Source organism: Pseudomyrmex gracilis, unplaced genomic scaffold (assembly GCF_002006095.1).
Source record: "Pseudomyrmex gracilis isolate BER0280 unplaced genomic scaffold, ASM200609v1 scaffold_149, whole genome shotgun sequence".
In the NCBI taxonomy this organism is placed as follows: domain Eukaryota; kingdom Metazoa; phylum Arthropoda; class Insecta; order Hymenoptera; family Formicidae; genus Pseudomyrmex; species Pseudomyrmex gracilis.
This window is the reverse complement of record NW_018020733.1, coordinates 341,891-358,980: the sequence shown is the minus strand read 5'-3', so window position 1 is coordinate 358,980 and position 17,090 is coordinate 341,891. Positions and strand designations below refer to the sequence as shown.

Here is a 17,090-nt window from a genome sequence, read left to right as displayed (position 1 = left end):
AAAAAAAAAAAAAAAAAAAACTGACGTACAAAACATCGCGTCAATTATTAATATATCGCCAAAGAGAATGTAATTATATATGATCAATTATGAGATGATCGGAATTATACTGTCGTGCAGAAGTTGATAAACAAGAACGGGTGATCATTTTCTTTCTTTCGAAAGTCGCACAAACCGCGCGAAGCTTGCAACTTACTGCTTTTATTTCGCAAGGTATATCGAATATACCTTACAATCTTATGTAGAAATCACATTTTTGCGATGTATATGTGCTTTTGCGAAACTGCATTATGTGAGAAAATTCAAGCGCATTTGGCTGCCGAGCAATTATGAGATGATTTTATAAAGCGTTCTTGCAGTTTCTTTATGTATATATTTTAATATTATTTATATGAAAATCATATGCGACCACACACATAATATATTTTTAGCATAAATGTATACGCATTTATTTTTATTAAGCCAGACATTATAAACTTTATTTAGTCACAGTATTTTTTAAGAATTATGATTTCTTACGTGTTTTTTGTCAATAATTTTTCAAAACAACCAGAAAAGAAAATTGAACGGAGGAACAATTAAAGAAAGAACAATGCTTAAAGGTGTGAAAATATCTGAAAGTTCTACTCTCAAGAGTACTGCGTGCCAATAATGCACATAATTCCGCGATAAGCGTGTGTATTATTAGTATGGCGGTGTGACTTTCGAACGCGGCTCTCTCTAAGAGAGTTTTACTCTCGAGCGTAAAACTCTCGGATGTGTGGACACTGAGTCTTACCACTGAAAAAAAAAAAAAAAAAAATAGAAAAACATGAGCGCTGGTCAGATTTAACTTGTAACGTGTTCAAACAAAAGACAGCCAAGAATGACAAGAGCCCTTTCTTTTTTCCGCTTGAAATCGAGTATGCGACTCTGCAAAGACCCTGCCATCCTACGTAAGAAAAATAATCTGTCAAAAAAGACTGAAAAAGACGATTATGAGAAAAAGAATTGTATCGCATAAAAAATCGCGACATTTAAAAAGTTAAGTCTAGTGTATCTTGAGAAAGAAAAAGCTGTTAAAAAAAGAGAAACTTTTTCTTCTGACATTTTGTTTCTTCTAATATTTGTTTTTCTGTTTTATTATTATTGGGTATATATATTGGAAAAGAGTATGACGAACGTGGTGCCAAAATTGTCGAATAGCAATAATTAAGTAAGATTAATACCAGACTGACTTATAATAAAGTGTTCAAGTGCGAAAGTTCGTCGAAACGCAAAAAATTTTCTTTCAAAAACTTGTCGCCGCAACATCGCGAATAAATTTAGCAATTGGTATACAACGATCTTTTGATTATTGATTGAAAACAAAAAATTATGATCGGCAAAACAGATGCACAATTTCTGTACAAATTCTGATAATTGTATAAAAATGCTGACAAAAACAACGTAAGTAACAATAGGAAATGCAATGCACAAGAAAAATACTGATAATGTAAGATGATTACGTATTAATACGTGAAAAAAAAAAAAAAACAGATAATAGTATCTCGAATGACTTAAACGATTTAATGTTGCGATTTTACGTCTCGATTTTCATGATGGATTATGTGTGTGATAAGTAATGAACATTTTTTAATCAAATTTTATCGATTACGATAGAAAGCTTTTTCAAATATAAAATTATATTGCTTAACTCTTCCTTAAACAGAAAAGTCACATAGAGGAACATGATACATCAATTATTAAAATTATTCTATGTATTAAGATCATTTTTTCTTACGATTACACACGAAAACGAATTAAATTTTCGAATTTGAAGTCTTTAATTTTTTAATTGGTATCGTTGATTAGAAAGTATGTCGTTGATACGAAGTGTAGAAAAGGATGGCAGGAATCAACGAAAATACATACACACATAAAATTACATATACCTATTCATTGACACCAATCGATCGATTGGCATTAATCATGCAATCGCATAAAAACACAGACACGAGATATATCTAATAAGACATCGGTTAAGATCTGACAGCGAAACAAAAATAAATATAAAAGAAATACCTACTTACTAATTATTATTAGGCGAAAGAGACACCCATGCAGATTTAAGACTTTAAGGAGGACCTTTTGTTGCTCGAATTATTGTGCATTGTCTACTATATATAAATTTTATTGTATAAATTCTGTCGAGGCGCGCCTCCGAGCGAGAGTTGGTGTTTTTTCTTCTTTTCCTCGACTCTCGTATCTTCCTGTCCTAAGGGATCTATACGAGGACAATCGAGCGAGAGACGGAGGAAAGTGTGCAAACAAAGAACTTTCGTAATAGACGTTGCTTTTATCCTCGTAATTCTGAGGAATATAAATAATTTTTTAAATTATATAAAACGTTCCCCAATATATATTCTTCACATTCAAAGATTTTGTGGTAAATACAGAATTTATTTATCTTTATCTCAAATCTCTGATAACTTTATTAAGCCATTATGAAACTTTATTAAAAAAAATAAATAAATAAATAAAGGTAGAATTATCTTATATATTTTGAAGTGCGAGCGCTTTTTTTGTATCTATAATCTACGTATAGATACACGCGTCGAAAAGTGTCTCGTCACCGTCTCTTTATCACAATCACAGGTGCCGTCTCTAATCAGAGAGTTCAATCAAATTGAAAAGATAGTGCTCTCTCGTATCTCTCTTGTTTAAGAAAGAATTCAATACTTCACAAGATGTGCATGTGCATATTCGAAAGATTTCTAAAACATCAAATGATTTTCTCGTGAATATTAATACTCACACAAAAATTGTTTTAAATAACAATTTCATGGGCGCTGAAAATCAAAGCAAAATAAAATTTTTGTTTAAAAGACGGCACAGAGGCAATATTATTTTATTATTTTATTTACTCGTAAATAATGTTTTTTTACAAATTCTTACAAAACAAACGATTAATTAACTAGTAAAATTATATATATATATATACACACATACTCAATATCAATGAATATTAAGTGGAAGTTCTTTGAACAAACGATGAACAAACTGTCAGATTGCTCAAGAGTTTTTGATGGATTATTAACGCACTTCCTTCGACAATTAGTTCCGCGCAGTAAAAACTTACGAACAGGGTCGAGACACTCTAGCTCGGAGGCGTATCCCAATAGTTGGCCTAGTACCAAGTTTCATATTTTTCGCCCCTCCCCCAGTACGCAGTGGATCGTCGAACGATTGATCGTCTATTGTATGATTATTGACATTCTTCCAGAAATTTTATTGATATATATATATAATAAACTTTATCGCTACCGTTGAAATATAGTAAAATATTTGGAGATATATGGTTAGAGCGATATCTTCGGTATCTTATTGGAGACACCGAGAGAATATACTATATCAGTAGAGAGAGAGAGAGAGTGTAAGAGTGAGAGAGAGAGAAAGAAAGAGAGAGAGCATGAAAAGACAGGACAGGAGAAGAGAGAATAGAAAGATATATGGAGGTTTTGGTAGAATTATATGTGTATAAATATATACGTATAAAAAAAATGTATATATATATATGTATACACATATATACACACTTTTATATATAAAAGAAGCGAAAAAGAGAGTCACTGTCGAGGGAGGGGGCGGAAGCGAGTGATAACGAAACGAAGACGAGATAGCACGTAACGATATGTATAACGAGTCTTTCCAGATGAGAAACGAGAACGAAAGAAAGAATGAACAGAAAAAAAAATGTCTCTTAAATTGATGTAAAACGAGCTAAGCGGCGAGAGAACCAAGGATGAGATTAAATATTGTATGTATGCGAGCCGAAAGATACGATTGCCCGAGAGAGAGTATAAAAAAAAAAAAAACCCTTTACGTTTTCTCATATTTATTATGTGATCAGTATGTTAGTAATGGATATATTATATTATGATTGCGATGATTGCTATATTTGTTGTTATTGTTCCTCGGTTGTAAGCGGAGACGTTTAAAAGTGATCTATTTGTACAATCATTGAGTCATTAAAATATGATTATTCATTATGAAAATCGGCGTGTTTCTCCTTTTTTGAGATCCCTTTTGGTTATCAGTCCCTATTATCAGTAGCCGGAATTTGCTGTGTCTCGAGATTTCACGTATGAAGTTTATCGTTTAAGATTATTTGTAGAATTATCTGGACAGATTTTTAACACACACGTGACTTTGCACCGCGAGATCGATGTAACTTTCAAAGGTCGACTATGACTTTACTCCTAACGTGGAAATGCGAAAAAGAAATTTTTTTGCTCTTATCGGACATCCGCATTCGCAAGATTCTGTGAAAATCATTGGCAGGAGCCAACAAAAGTTGAACATTGAAAAGTTTCATATGAAATTACACGACAGATTTACGCCTACGATTTTCTCATTTTTCTCGTTTTCTAATTTGCTTCCATTTATTAAGCACATTACGTACGTGTATACTTTTTGTTTTACTAAACGAAGGATATAGATGTTATCTTCGTTTATTATAAAAAATAAAATACTTCGGACATTGTTGTTTACTTTGATCTTGTGAAATAACTATGAAGATCAGTATCTCAATACAATCGAGCACACTATGTTCCGTCAATGATAAAAAAAATGTTGAAAGTCTCAGCTGCACGATAAGCAGCTTTTAAACACCAGGTGTTCTGATAAATCTGCTTTGATATGATGATGTATACCGATTGCATTTAACACAGTCGTTTATTCGATTCTGGAAGTGAATAATAGGCAATTCAGACTAATTGCCGTATATAATCTGTTAAACAAGAAAATGTGTATTTATTTTGTTAATTAACTAACGTGACAATTCCGATTAATTGTAAATGCGCGAAAGGATAAAAAAGACACTTAAAAAGCTCTAAAATTTATACGACGACCAAGCAGTGTTACAGCAGTGATTGTTAGGTTATAATATTGCTTGTAATATTACAATATTATTATAATATTGTATAACGAGCAAATCAATAGACGGCATTAGTGGAATATTTAACCAATACTCTTGTGTAAATTATTCTTGTGTGAACAAAAAAGACAAGATGAAATTTTTCGTCGGAAAAAGATGATATTTATCACACACATATGAGTTTTGATTGTTCAAAAAATTAATTAGCAATAAAATCCAACGATACCGTGCCGAAAAAATCGAACAAAGATTTTACTCGTGTTATTTAATTCTCAGTTGATAGTAGTTCGCGCCTAGAAAATGAAGCGATCAAAAGTATTTAGTTTTCTATTCACGCTATGTTGTACTTCAATTGTTGCTGAACAGCAGTGTGCGTGGTACGGGGAATGTGAAGTCCCATTGAATTCTTATTCCATAAAACGGCCTTGTGTGGCAACGAGTAACGATCTCCCCAAGTCGATAAACGACACGGATGCTAAAACTATTTTGAAGAAGAGATGTCCACATTTTTTCGAAACTGACGGTTTGTATCTCAAATTTTATTGAACTATTTGCTTCATTCAATTGCGCAAAATATATCTATAATTGAAGATAAGCTTTGAATTCATAATGTCTGCGCTTTTCTTGTAAAAAAAAACGTAACAGACTCACCGAAAACATGCTGCGACGCCGGTCAAGTTGTCACAATGGACAACAGCATGATGATGGCCGAAGGATTATTCGGTAGATGTCCGACTTGCATGAGAAATATGCTTCGATTAATCTGCGACTTCACCTGCAGTTCTGATCAAAGTCGATTCGTAAAAGTAACCGATGCCGTTAAAGTGGGAGACTACGAATATGTCAACGGAACTGAGGTGCGCGAGAGAGGTGCTTTTTGTAATATAAAAAGCGTGTAACAAATGTTTAATGTTTGAAATTTGTATGAAATCTTGATACTCTTGTGCATGATTTCCGGATTGAGAACGCGTTTCCATACCGACACTTCGTGAAATGTTTCAATTCGCTTTGTCGGAATTGAAGAACTATGAAAGATACTGACTGACACACAGTCGGTAGAATTCATAAATGAACTGATATTGGTTTAAACGAACGCAATTCCAATCCGAGAAAGTCCTGCACGAGAATATTTTGAAACACATCGCAAAAGCATCGAGTATCAAATTTTATGTGAGATTTTTTTAAATAGGGGAGACTGGGGCTGGTTGTGACACGGGTAAAAAGTTACAACTTTAAATTAGCAATGAAAAATAATTGCAACAACGATGATGTTACTGACGCGTGACAGTTGTCGCGTTTGTCTCTTTTTAGCTTTAATGTAGCACTTATTTTTCATCACTAATCAAAGCTTGTAACTTTTTACCCGTGTCACAATCAGCCCCAGTCTCCCCTACACAAGTGTGTAAAAAAATATACATATATATTTTGTGAGAATATAACAACAATTTTGCAATAAAATGTATTAAAATAAAAAGATTTTGTTTGCCTAAAAATAGACGATTCTAAGTTTGCGACTTGTTTAGATTCATGTGACGGAAAAATACGTAAATACGACGTACGAGTCCTGTATAAACGTTGTTAATCCTACTTCCGGACGATTAGCGATGGACATCGCCTGCGGTTCTTACGAAGCCAGCAGATGCTCTCCTAAACTGTACGTATTAAATATATATATATATGCACAAAAACTATAGCGAAGAATTCTATGAAAAAATATGTATATACATATATATTTGATGCGTAATTTATAAAGATGGTACGAGTACATGGGCAGTGCCACAACTCCCTTTACGCCCTTCCAAATGACTTACGTTTACGATGAACCTGAGAAATGGAACGCGGAACCGTGGGATGCGGAAGCTAAAAATTGCAGCGAAGTTTACGATGTGAGCTCGTAAAGAAAAAAGCAAATATTTTTTATACTTGAAACACTCGACATTAGAGAAAGATGCGTTTCGATGTAAATTTATTTTTTTCTGAAATTTAATTTTTGTTAAGGACTTGTCCGGAGCTTGCAGTTGCGTCGATTGTCCCATTATTTGTCCCGTTATAGAATGGGAGAGGAATTGGGCCAAAGACTTTATGATCGGCAAATTAAATGGCTTTGGCATTATAGCTGCTATACTTGTCGTTCTAGTCACAGTTGTAGGAAGTGCTACAATTGCTACATATAGCGTAGTACAAAGATGCCGAAATAAAAAAGGTATAAATCATTAACGACGATTCTACTTTTTTCACAAAGATGTCTACTTAAATTGTGAAATAATTACTTCGCGCAATTTCTTTTTTTTCTTCCTCCTTGTCTTTCTTCAAATATTTTTGCGCTCTTATAGATCCCCAAAGAATACCAGTTGAAAGGAAAAACTGCGGTCAAACTTATCAAAGATTATTTGAATCAGCTTTCGCCGTATGGGGAAAAGGTATTTTTTCGCAAAATAAATTAGTTACAAATTTTTAACTACAAGTAATATAAAATATGTTTTATAATACTCACCAGCATTTGCCAAGTATCCTCTCATCGTCTTGTTTGTGGCTTCATATATTGTTTGCGGTCTGAGTTACGGAATCATGTTTCTCTCCGTGACCGCAAATCCTGTAGAAATATGGGCAGCGCCAAATAGCAGATCCAGGATAGAAAAGGATTACTACGATAATCGATTTCAACCATTTTATCGATCTGAACAAATTTATATAAAATCTGTTGGCATTGACAAGGTAAAATATACATACAATATATATTTCTGTGTTAATTATGAGACATTGCGTAATAATATGAAACGTTGCAAGAATACATGAAATAAAAGTAATTATAAATAACAGATTTTAAAAATTGTATAAAAAATTACATCTCTGTTGTAACGCAGTTATCTTATATATATTTTTTTTTTAGATATTGCATCAAACTCCAAACGGAGTTAAAGAATTCGGACCTGTGTTCAACGAGACGTTTCTGTTAGCCGTATATGATTTGCAACAAGAGATTCTTCAGGTATGTTGATATATAAATAAGAAGTATGCTGATAAATTATTTATTTATTTATTTATGTATTGAAGAAATCAGATAAAAAAATCTTAATATAATAAAAAAGCACTCAATTCAACAAAAGATATACCAAACATTTCACGACTATAACTATAAATAAAATATATAGAAATATATATACAAAATCACATAATAATAATTAAAGACAAATTATATACAAATGCATTATCTGAGGAAAATCTCAAATATTCTCTTCAAGACAAACGCAAAGCCGCATCGCGCGTTAAATTTTTAAAAAATTCTGAGATAATTAAATAACATTAAAGAGCAACATTAACAAACTAGTGCTACTTAATATTTTGCAGATAGGTCAAAAAACGGATGAAGGATTGGAAAAGATTTGCTATGCTCCGGTACAGAGTGAATTTACCGGACCGGTTACTCTCGATCTCTGTACGGTGCAAAGCGTGTGGGGATATTTTCAAAATGACGTGAAAAAGTTTAACAGAACTGAAATTGAAAATGAATACAAAAAAACTTATCTGGATGTTTTATATAAGTGTACGCAGTAAGTAATACAACTAAATAAAAAGATTATATTTATTTATAACTATTTGTTATTTATTTATTCTTTGATTTGTTTAGAAATCCACTTAATCCAGACTGCTTAGCGCCGTACAAAGGACCCATACTACCCGAAATAGCAATTGGAGGATATCTAGAAGAAGGTGAACACCGTTCTTCAGATTACATTAAAGCGACAGGATTAGTTTTAACGTTTCTGGTAAAAAATTCACTGAATACGGAGGAGCTGACGCCGATTATCAAATGGGAACAACGGTATGTTTAAATAACGAAAGAAAGAAAGTGACAAATCTAATTTAAATCTATAACTGCGTCTTGTGTCAAAATGTAAACAATTTAATCTGTTTAAAAAATTACGCGATTCTTATGAATTTTTTAGTTTCCTCGATTTTATGTCGGAATGGAACCGAGAAAGACGTCCAGAATTTATGGACGTCGCATGGACAACGGAGAAATCAATAGAAGACGAATTAGACAGAACTTCGAAAGCGGAAGTGATAACTGTGATCATCAGTTATCTTGTCATGTTCGTTTATATTGCTTTTGCTCTCGGTAAAATAAGAACTTCTTTTGTCGATTGTGTCGTAAGTTTTATCGATCTCACGATAACACAAAATTATGGATCGTATAAATCTTACGTCAATTTATATGTAACTTTTGTTTTATTCAGACTGAGAGCAAAATTGTAGTGAGCATCGGTGGAATCATTATAGTTATGGCATCAGTTGCGTGTTCGCTCGGAATTTTTGGCTATATTGGCATACCAACTACTTTGCTCACAATAGAGGTGTGTATGTATACACGTGTATGCATGTAATAATATTACTATATACTTGAAAATGTACTTAGAGACTTTAATTCTTATCGAAAATATTTGAACACACATGTGAGATTATAAACTAAAATATATATTTTAAATTTTTATACAAATACATACATATATACATTTTATATATAAATATATAAAATGTTTGCATAGAAATAGGAATCTAATGATAAATTGTTATTCAGGTAATACCTTTCTTAGTGCTGGCTGTTGGAGTTGACAACATTTTCATTTTGGTGCAAACTTATCAAAGAAATCCTCGATTTAATGACGAATCTATTCCAAAGCACATTGGTAGAATAATGGGTGCGGTTGGTCCGTCAATGTTACTGTCAAGTGCATCTGAGTGTTTCTGTTTTCTTATCGGTACGATATATAAAAATTTGAATCCCAAATAAATAATAAACAAATTTATATTTATTTATGTAATATAAAAAAAATTAAAATTTGAGCTATAAAGTTAATTATTAATTAATTAAAACTTTTAGGCTCGTTTTCGTCAATGCCAGCTGTCAACACTTTTGCGATGTATGCTTCACTATCAATTTTAATTAATTTTCTTCTTCAAATAACGGCTTTCGTCGCTTTATTGTCTCTCGACTGCAAGAGATTCGAGGTAATAAGTCATACAAATACTTCGCAAAACATTCTGAATATAAATATAACAAAAATTTGTGACAAATATGATTTAACAAAAATAACAAAATTTCAAACTTTATGTTGTTTGTAAAAAAAAATACACGTACATTTTTTTTTTTTTTTTTTTGACGAGGAGAAATGCATTATGCACCCTTCCACTCTCGGGGGAGGATGGAAGGAGTGTGGGACTCTCACCCACTAAAACTCCCCGGTGGTCTTCTAGCGCGAGGAAGAGGAGTGGCTGTGCCCGTGGGTACATTACATCTCCTCTTCCTCTCTTTGCACACTCGGGTGATGATAGACAGAGTTTATCACCCACCTTCAGAAACTTGGCGAGGAGATGGGACCACCACATCTCCTCTGCCATCTTCTTTGGGCTGCGTGCAATGACCGACAGAAGGCCCCCATCTTCTGCCCCCCTGCAGCCCAAACACATACATTATACACAACATACATATACACATGTGTATCCATTATAATATGTACAATTTTTAGAACAATCGTCTCGATGTTTGTTGCTGCATTACTATCAATAATTCAAAAACTGACGAACATAGCAAAGGTTTGATTTACACAATTTTCGAACGCGTTTACACGCCGTTTCTGATGAAAACACCAGTAAGAATTATTGTATTTATAATATTTATCGCCGCTCTCGCTACGCATGTTGCAATCATACCGCAGATCGAAATTGGATTGGATCAGAAACTCTCGATGCCAGAAGATTCTTATGTTTTGAAATATTTCCAGGTATAAACGCACGGTAAAAAAATACAATAAGAATGCGCAAATATAACATAAACTTGATATTTCAAATATTATCGATCGACGTTGAATTTATTCGCAATTATGTACTTATTTATTAGTATATGGAAGATCTGTTGTCGATGGGACCGCCGGTGTATTTTGTTTTAACAGAAGGTTTGAACTACAGTAAAAGAGAAGCGCAGAATATTATATGCGGCGGTCAAGGATGCAATATGGATTCTCTGTACACTCAGATATATTCGGCTGCCAAACAACCTTCCATGTATGTAACTCTCAAAAAAAAGAATACAAAAGGATAATATGTACAGAGAGAGAGAGAGAGAGAGAGAGTTAGAGATGTTGTATTTCTTCTCACATGAATTAAGTTGCACTATTTAAAATTTTATAGGTGAAGACATACATACATATCTCTGACTCTACATGTTAGAAAATTGTGGAAAAAATTAGAATTTATTGTTTTTATTGAAATTGTTGTTAGGAGGAATAAGAAGTCAATTATCTATGTCACTCTCTCTCTCTCAAAATACATGAAATTGTTTAAAAAGTTCTAGGAAAAAAAATCTTGCAGATATGAACAAATTTGATCTGGTTATAAATAGTTACGTAGAATTTTATACATATATATATATATAGAATTATATATATATATATATATATATATGTATATAATTCTATTTAACAGACAGAAAAAATTATATACACGAGAATGAAAGTGTCATATATGCGTGTAACTATGTCAGATATAGAAAAAGTTTGTCTCTATATAAAAAAACAACAGGCACTTTTTTCTAGAGTTCTCTGTTGAAAGAATTTCATTTCTAAATACTTTCAGATCATATTTGTCTAAACCAGCTTCCTCTTGGATAGACGATTATTTCGATTGGTCTACAATTAGCAGTTGTTGCAAATATTTTGCTAATAATCAATCATTTTGCCCACACATAAAAAATCAAGGTAAGTGCTACGTTATAATAACATGTAAATATACGAATGAAAAAAAGAAAGAGACACGCGCGCACATACAGAACTTTGTCAAGTTCTCTTTATCGACTTAATGCTAGTACAATTAATTAAAAAATGATTTACAGAATGTATGAAATGTAACATTAAGACTGATAAAACAAACTCTTCCTCTCGTCCGGATGCGAACAGTTTCAGGAAATATATTTCTTATTTTGTGATGGATGTTCCGGATGAAACATGTGCAAAAGGAGGAAGAGCCGCTTATTTCGACGTGAGTCAAATATTATTAGAAACAATTGCAGTATTCGTGAGATACACACACACACACACAGATACATTTTTCTTTATTACAATCAATCATCTGATAGAATTCTGATTAAAGTTTCCACACAACTTAATATATAGGCATTAAATTATTATAATGATGAGTTTGGCCTGAGTGACGTGGGCGATTCGTATTTTATGAGTTACCATACACCTTTAAAAAAATCATCCGATTGGTACGAAGCGCTACGAACTGCCAGAATAATATCGGACAATATTACGAACATGATTAATGAAGCAAACGTAACTGATAAAAAAGTCCAAGTATTTCCTTACAGGTAAGTAAATGTTCTTTAAAACTATTGAGCACAATTGATTTTTAGAATCAAATTTTTTTTTTTTTCGCATAATTATAATCGCCGCAATTTTTTCTATGTGTGTTGCAGTGTATTTTACGTATACTATGAACAATATCTGGCTATTTGGCAGGAAACTTTGTTATCGATAAGTTTATCACTTGCCGTAATATTCGTGGTGACACTATTTCTCACAGGATTCTCATTATTCTCAGCGATTATAGTCCTTCTTTCCGTATTGATGATAGTGGTCAATATAGGCGGCCTGATGTATTGGTGGAACGTTAGTTTGAACGCAGTATCACTCGTCAACTTAGTCATGGTTTGTACAATTGTTAAAAACATGTGTCCGTTTCTTGTTGAAAGATAAGAATTAAAGAGAGAATTAGAAAGAGAGAGAGAAAGGAGAGTCTTTATATATTCTCTCAACTTTCTCTCTTTCCTCCAGGTCCTCTCTTTCAACGATTAAATCGATGGATTTTTACAAGCAGCTCCAGTCTTCGTAGAATGTGTCCGTTTCTTGTTGAAAGATGAAAATGAAAGAGAGAGTAAGGAAAAGAGAGAAGAAGAAGAGTCTTTATATATTCTCTCTACTTCCTCTCTTTTCTCCAGATCTTCTCTTTCAACAACTAAACCGATGGATTTTTCATGAGCTGATGGTATCTTCTGTTTCTCATTCAAACTTGAATCTCTTCAGTTTCATTGTTGTCTCTTCTGCGACGTTAATTTGTTGTCCATCGCTGTCGATTATTTCTCACCGTGTCGATTGCACGCATCCATATGGTGGTGTAAAAACCTAAAACAAACTTTTTCTGAATGTTTTAATAAAAAAACATTCAGAAAAAAATAATTTTAATTTGCCTTCTCTAAACTGAATAATTAACAATTTCTATAAGCAAACTGCTAAGAAATTGTGAACAGATTAACTATAAATTCAGAATATTGATATATTATCAGAATTTTATTTGAAATTCTATCTATAATTCTGTTAACAGAGAGTTTTGAAAATAACAATTAATTCTTCGTGGACCTCAAAAATAACGATTAGTTAAACAGACTGGGTCTGTGAGACTCACGCGACTTTAAAATCAAATATCTCCGTGAAAAATCAATGTTTTCAATTTTGTTTTTTTTTTTTTTTTATCAAAAGTTCGAACGATTCTGCGTTGATAAAAAAAAAACAAACTTTAAAAAATCTTTAGTTTCGAAGATATAAACGTTTGAACAAAAAACTAATTTTTACTAGAAACATCGCAAATTTTAAACGAGTCTGGAAGACCCATGTCTATTCGCGAAGAGTTAATTCTATTTTCTAATGCAATCTAATTGAGAGATTTGACGATAAAAATTTGTTGCGGGCATTTGACCGAATTTGTTTTCGACAGATTTGGCTATTTAAGTAAATTTCTCTTACTATGCTACTTTATATTAACGGCACACGTTGAAATCAACATTTTTATTTTAAAGTGAGCTTACTTTTCTAATTTTTTTAATTGCGTGACTAAAAGTAACGACAGACTTGATTTCTTATAAATAATCAAATTTCTGATAGTGATTTGGCTAATTATTGATTTTGACTAAACTAAAATGAATATCAAAATATAAAAAAAGAGAAAAGGATGTCGGTTTGTCTCTGTTGAGTTTTTAATTTAAAAAGTTTTTATTTAATTAATTTTTATTCGTTACTTTTTTAATTCAATAATTTTAACATTGTTAACATCACTTATTAACATTTGTGGTTGTGATTACAGATCTAATTTATGGTTGAAAACGTTTCCGCTATTTTTTTTAATTTAAAAATCAATACAATACGAACTCTAAAATTCATATTTAAGTAAAAGTTGATTTTTTTTATGTTTCACATATTTATACAACGTATTTATTGTTTTTTCAAATTTTAAAAGTTTCTTATGAAAAGAAGAGGGAGCGAAAAAGAAAGAATTAGAAAAAGTATGTGTAAGAGAGAGAAAGAGCTAGAAAGAAGAGAAGAAGTTTCTTTCCTGCTCGCTTTTTTTTATTCTTGGCTAACCAATACATTTTTTTTTTACAGGCGGCTGGTATATCTGTAGAATTTTGTAGCCACATAGTACACTCCTATATCACTTCTACAGCTAAGACAAGAATAAGCAAAGTATCAGAAGCACTTTCTGTCATGGGAAGTTCCGTAAGTGCAATTAAGTAATAATTAAATGAGTTAAAGACGAAAGCGTTGCCAAACGGGTTGCAGGGTTTTAGGCATTTCAAAAAATCACTATTATGTAACAAAACAAACGTTTCGACTTTATTTTAAGGTCTAAAAATAGTGATACAATGAGATAATTTTAGTAAAAAGATAAAAGTAATAACAGAATATAACAATTTTACGTTTGTTTTGTTACTCACACAATAGTGATTTTTTGAAATGCCTAAAACCCTGCAACCCGTTCGGCAACGCTTTTATCTTTAACTCATTTATTTTTACTCACCGAACTCAACTATACTTTAAATAATAATTGTCGAAAATTAGAGTGATAATTTGATACTTTTATAAACCTTAATGATTTATTTGTTTTTGCCATTCTACAGGTATTCTCCGGAATCACTCTGACAAAATTCGTAGGAATAGCGGTTCTAGCTTTCGCAAAATCGCAGATTTTCCGAGTGTTTTATTTTAGAATGTACTTGGGTATTGTGCTATTTGGTGCGGCGCATGGCTTAATATTTCTGCCAGTTTTATTAAGCTTCATAGGTAAGTGTGTGTGATATGTAATTTTTATTCTGTTAATATGTGCAATTGTGTATATAATATATTTTCATCATTTTCTTATTATTAATATCATTATTAATGTTGTTGATATTATTACAGGACCTATACGGCAATAATGATTACTGTAGAACTCGCGTGAGCAAGACTACAGTATAAAAAATTTGCAGTAATAGAAAAATTCATCTCATATGACGTGACAGAATCAATAATATACAAATTACTTTTTAGTATAACATGATTCTGTGGAACTTTAACTTTGCTACACCAGAAAGAAGAATGAGAGCGGCTTGTCAGGCCCATAAGAGTTTTTACTATTGTTTTTCGCGGACATGGTTTTATTCCGTGCTATGTGCGATAAGCCCCTTGCACAATGCGAGGGAATAGTGATAAGCAATAGACACAGAATTCCAACTAGTCGGAAATTTTATTGCTATTGCTTATTCCGTTTTCTGATCTGCATTGATACATGTATATTTTTGTATGTTCGATTTCGATGTTTCTACCGTGTATTTATAAATATAAACTCTTTAGAATTGGTATTATTTCTATCGTTATCGCTATTCCTTCCATTGTGCAAGGAGCTGTAGACATGGTTCTATTCCGTGCTAAGTGCGGTGAACATGGTTCTATTCCGTGCTGAGATCACCGACGTGGTGGAGAATCTCCACCACGTCAAAATAGAACCATGTCCACGAAAAGCGATTGTAAAAACTCATGAGCCTGGCTGATCTCTCATTCTTCTCTCTGGCTCATTCTCTACAGATAAATGCGCGATTAAACATAAAACGGACCGCAATCATTGTCGACGACACGGTTTTTGTTCATGATGATCGCGAGGTATCAAGTAGAACCTACTCCGACTCATGTGATGTGAAATTGTTAAGATCATGGCATCACACACACACAGATTTCTATACTTTACTATTTTTATTTCTTTACTTTGTTTAAAAGTATGATCCAATCATAAGTGATTAACTCTCAATCGTTGTGCAACTGTTGAGTTTCTGAGCGTAACTATATAATGCTTATATACAAATTTCATCGTAACTTATTGTTAGAACTTGTTATCGTTGTTACGTTTCGAGATGGCTATGTCCCGAAGACAGACGCGTTTTCTACAATACTTGTCTGTAGTTAATTCTATTTAATTTACTGTTTAAATCTCTTTGCTTAAGATTTTATATGTAGTGCTGACCTTTAAATTAGATTAGATATAAATTCTTACATATCATGTACGTTTGTAAAAAACAAAAGGGAAAAAGAAGAATTACAAGATGAATAAGATGGTTATTAATAAAGTGTGTTCAGTAAAATATATACATCTTATTGTTATATGTATACATTTATAAACACAAACTGAGAGAAATCTAGATATACAAATATATTTGTGTGATGAACAAGAACGTTTTGATCGATATATTATAAATAAATTTATTCTTAAGACTTGCAAATGTGTACTTGAATTTTTATTCTTGTAGATTTTAGAGAAGCAAGAATCTAGTGTATTTGTCACAACATATGCAGTAATATATATATATCCTGTTTAATTATACAGAAAATAAAAAATTATTCTCTTCCTCAAGAAAACACCTGATTATATTTTAAATGTCGGGAAGGTAATAAAACTCATTTAATACTTAATAGTACTAAATGCGATGTAATTTTGTAGTTTATTGCACATGAGAATGCCACACTCACATGGATTACAATTTGTTGCATTCTTATCGTACTTTTATTTGAGAATAAAAGTTCAGAAAGTGATAAAAAGCATGTATAGATATATATAGACTTGGAGCGCACATAAAGAAAAAAAAAATAATAAATTTATCACTACTCCAATACTACAACTACTATTTCTGACGTATGATGACTAGCATTTTGTTATGAACTTCAGCTTTTTAGAGACCTCCCCGAAGTCTCAAAACTAAATGTAGTGTGGATTCTTTCTGGATGTTGTAATCAGAAAGAGTTCTTCCATCTTCCAACTGTTTACCAGCAAAGATTAGACGTTGTTGATCGGGAGGAATGCCTTCTTTGTCTTGGATCTTAGCTTTTACATTTTC

General features: G+C 32.2%; 2 protein-coding genes across 2 annotated transcripts in view; one reads left to right on the top strand and one right to left on the bottom strand.

Moving 5' to 3' along the window:
* Positions 1–4,633: 4,633 nt before the first annotated feature.
* LOC109857163 (Niemann-Pick type protein homolog 1B-like) lies at positions 4,634–15,439 on the top strand. Its single transcript, XM_020433235.1, has 23 exons — positions 4,634–5,420; positions 5,543–5,754; positions 6,421–6,551; positions 6,651–6,783; positions 6,896–7,100; positions 7,231–7,317; positions 7,395–7,612; positions 7,788–7,886; positions 8,246–8,448; positions 8,526–8,720; positions 8,845–9,049; positions 9,136–9,252; positions 9,477–9,657; positions 9,780–9,907; positions 10,426–10,680; positions 10,797–10,960; positions 11,531–11,652; positions 11,787–11,932; positions 12,067–12,263; positions 12,372–12,603; positions 14,332–14,445; positions 14,847–15,009; positions 15,127–15,439. Exons 1-23 carry the CDS (start codon positions 5,198–5,200, stop codon positions 15,141–15,143), a joined length of 3,747 nt encoding a protein of 1,248 aa, XP_020288824.1. The 5' UTR covers positions 4,634–5,197; the 3' UTR covers positions 15,144–15,439.
* Positions 15,440–16,674: 1,235 nt separating this feature from the next.
* Positions 16,675–17,090, bottom strand: part of LOC109857164 (polyubiquitin) — a 2,093-nt gene continuing 1,677 nt past the window's right edge. Inside the window, exon 3 of the mRNA XM_020433236.1 lies at positions 16,675–16,979. Within this exon, the coding sequence (XP_020288825.1) occupies positions 16,926–16,979 (54 nt within the window). The 3' untranslated portion in view covers positions 16,675–16,925. The remainder of the gene's footprint in view (positions 16,980–17,090) is intronic.

Coding starts and splice junctions, on each gene's coding strand:
- LOC109857163 (XM_020433235.1), top strand. CDS start 5,198: ATGAAGCGATCAAAAGTATTTAGTTTTCTATTCACGCTATGTTGTACT. Junction 7,318..7,394: donor TTTCGCCGTATGGGGAAAAG/GTATTTTTTCGC, acceptor AATACTCACCAG/CATTTGCCAAGTATCCTCTC. Junction 9,908..10,425: donor TCGACTGCAAGAGATTCGAG/GTAATAAGTCAT, acceptor TACAATTTTTAG/AACAATCGTCTCGATGTTTG.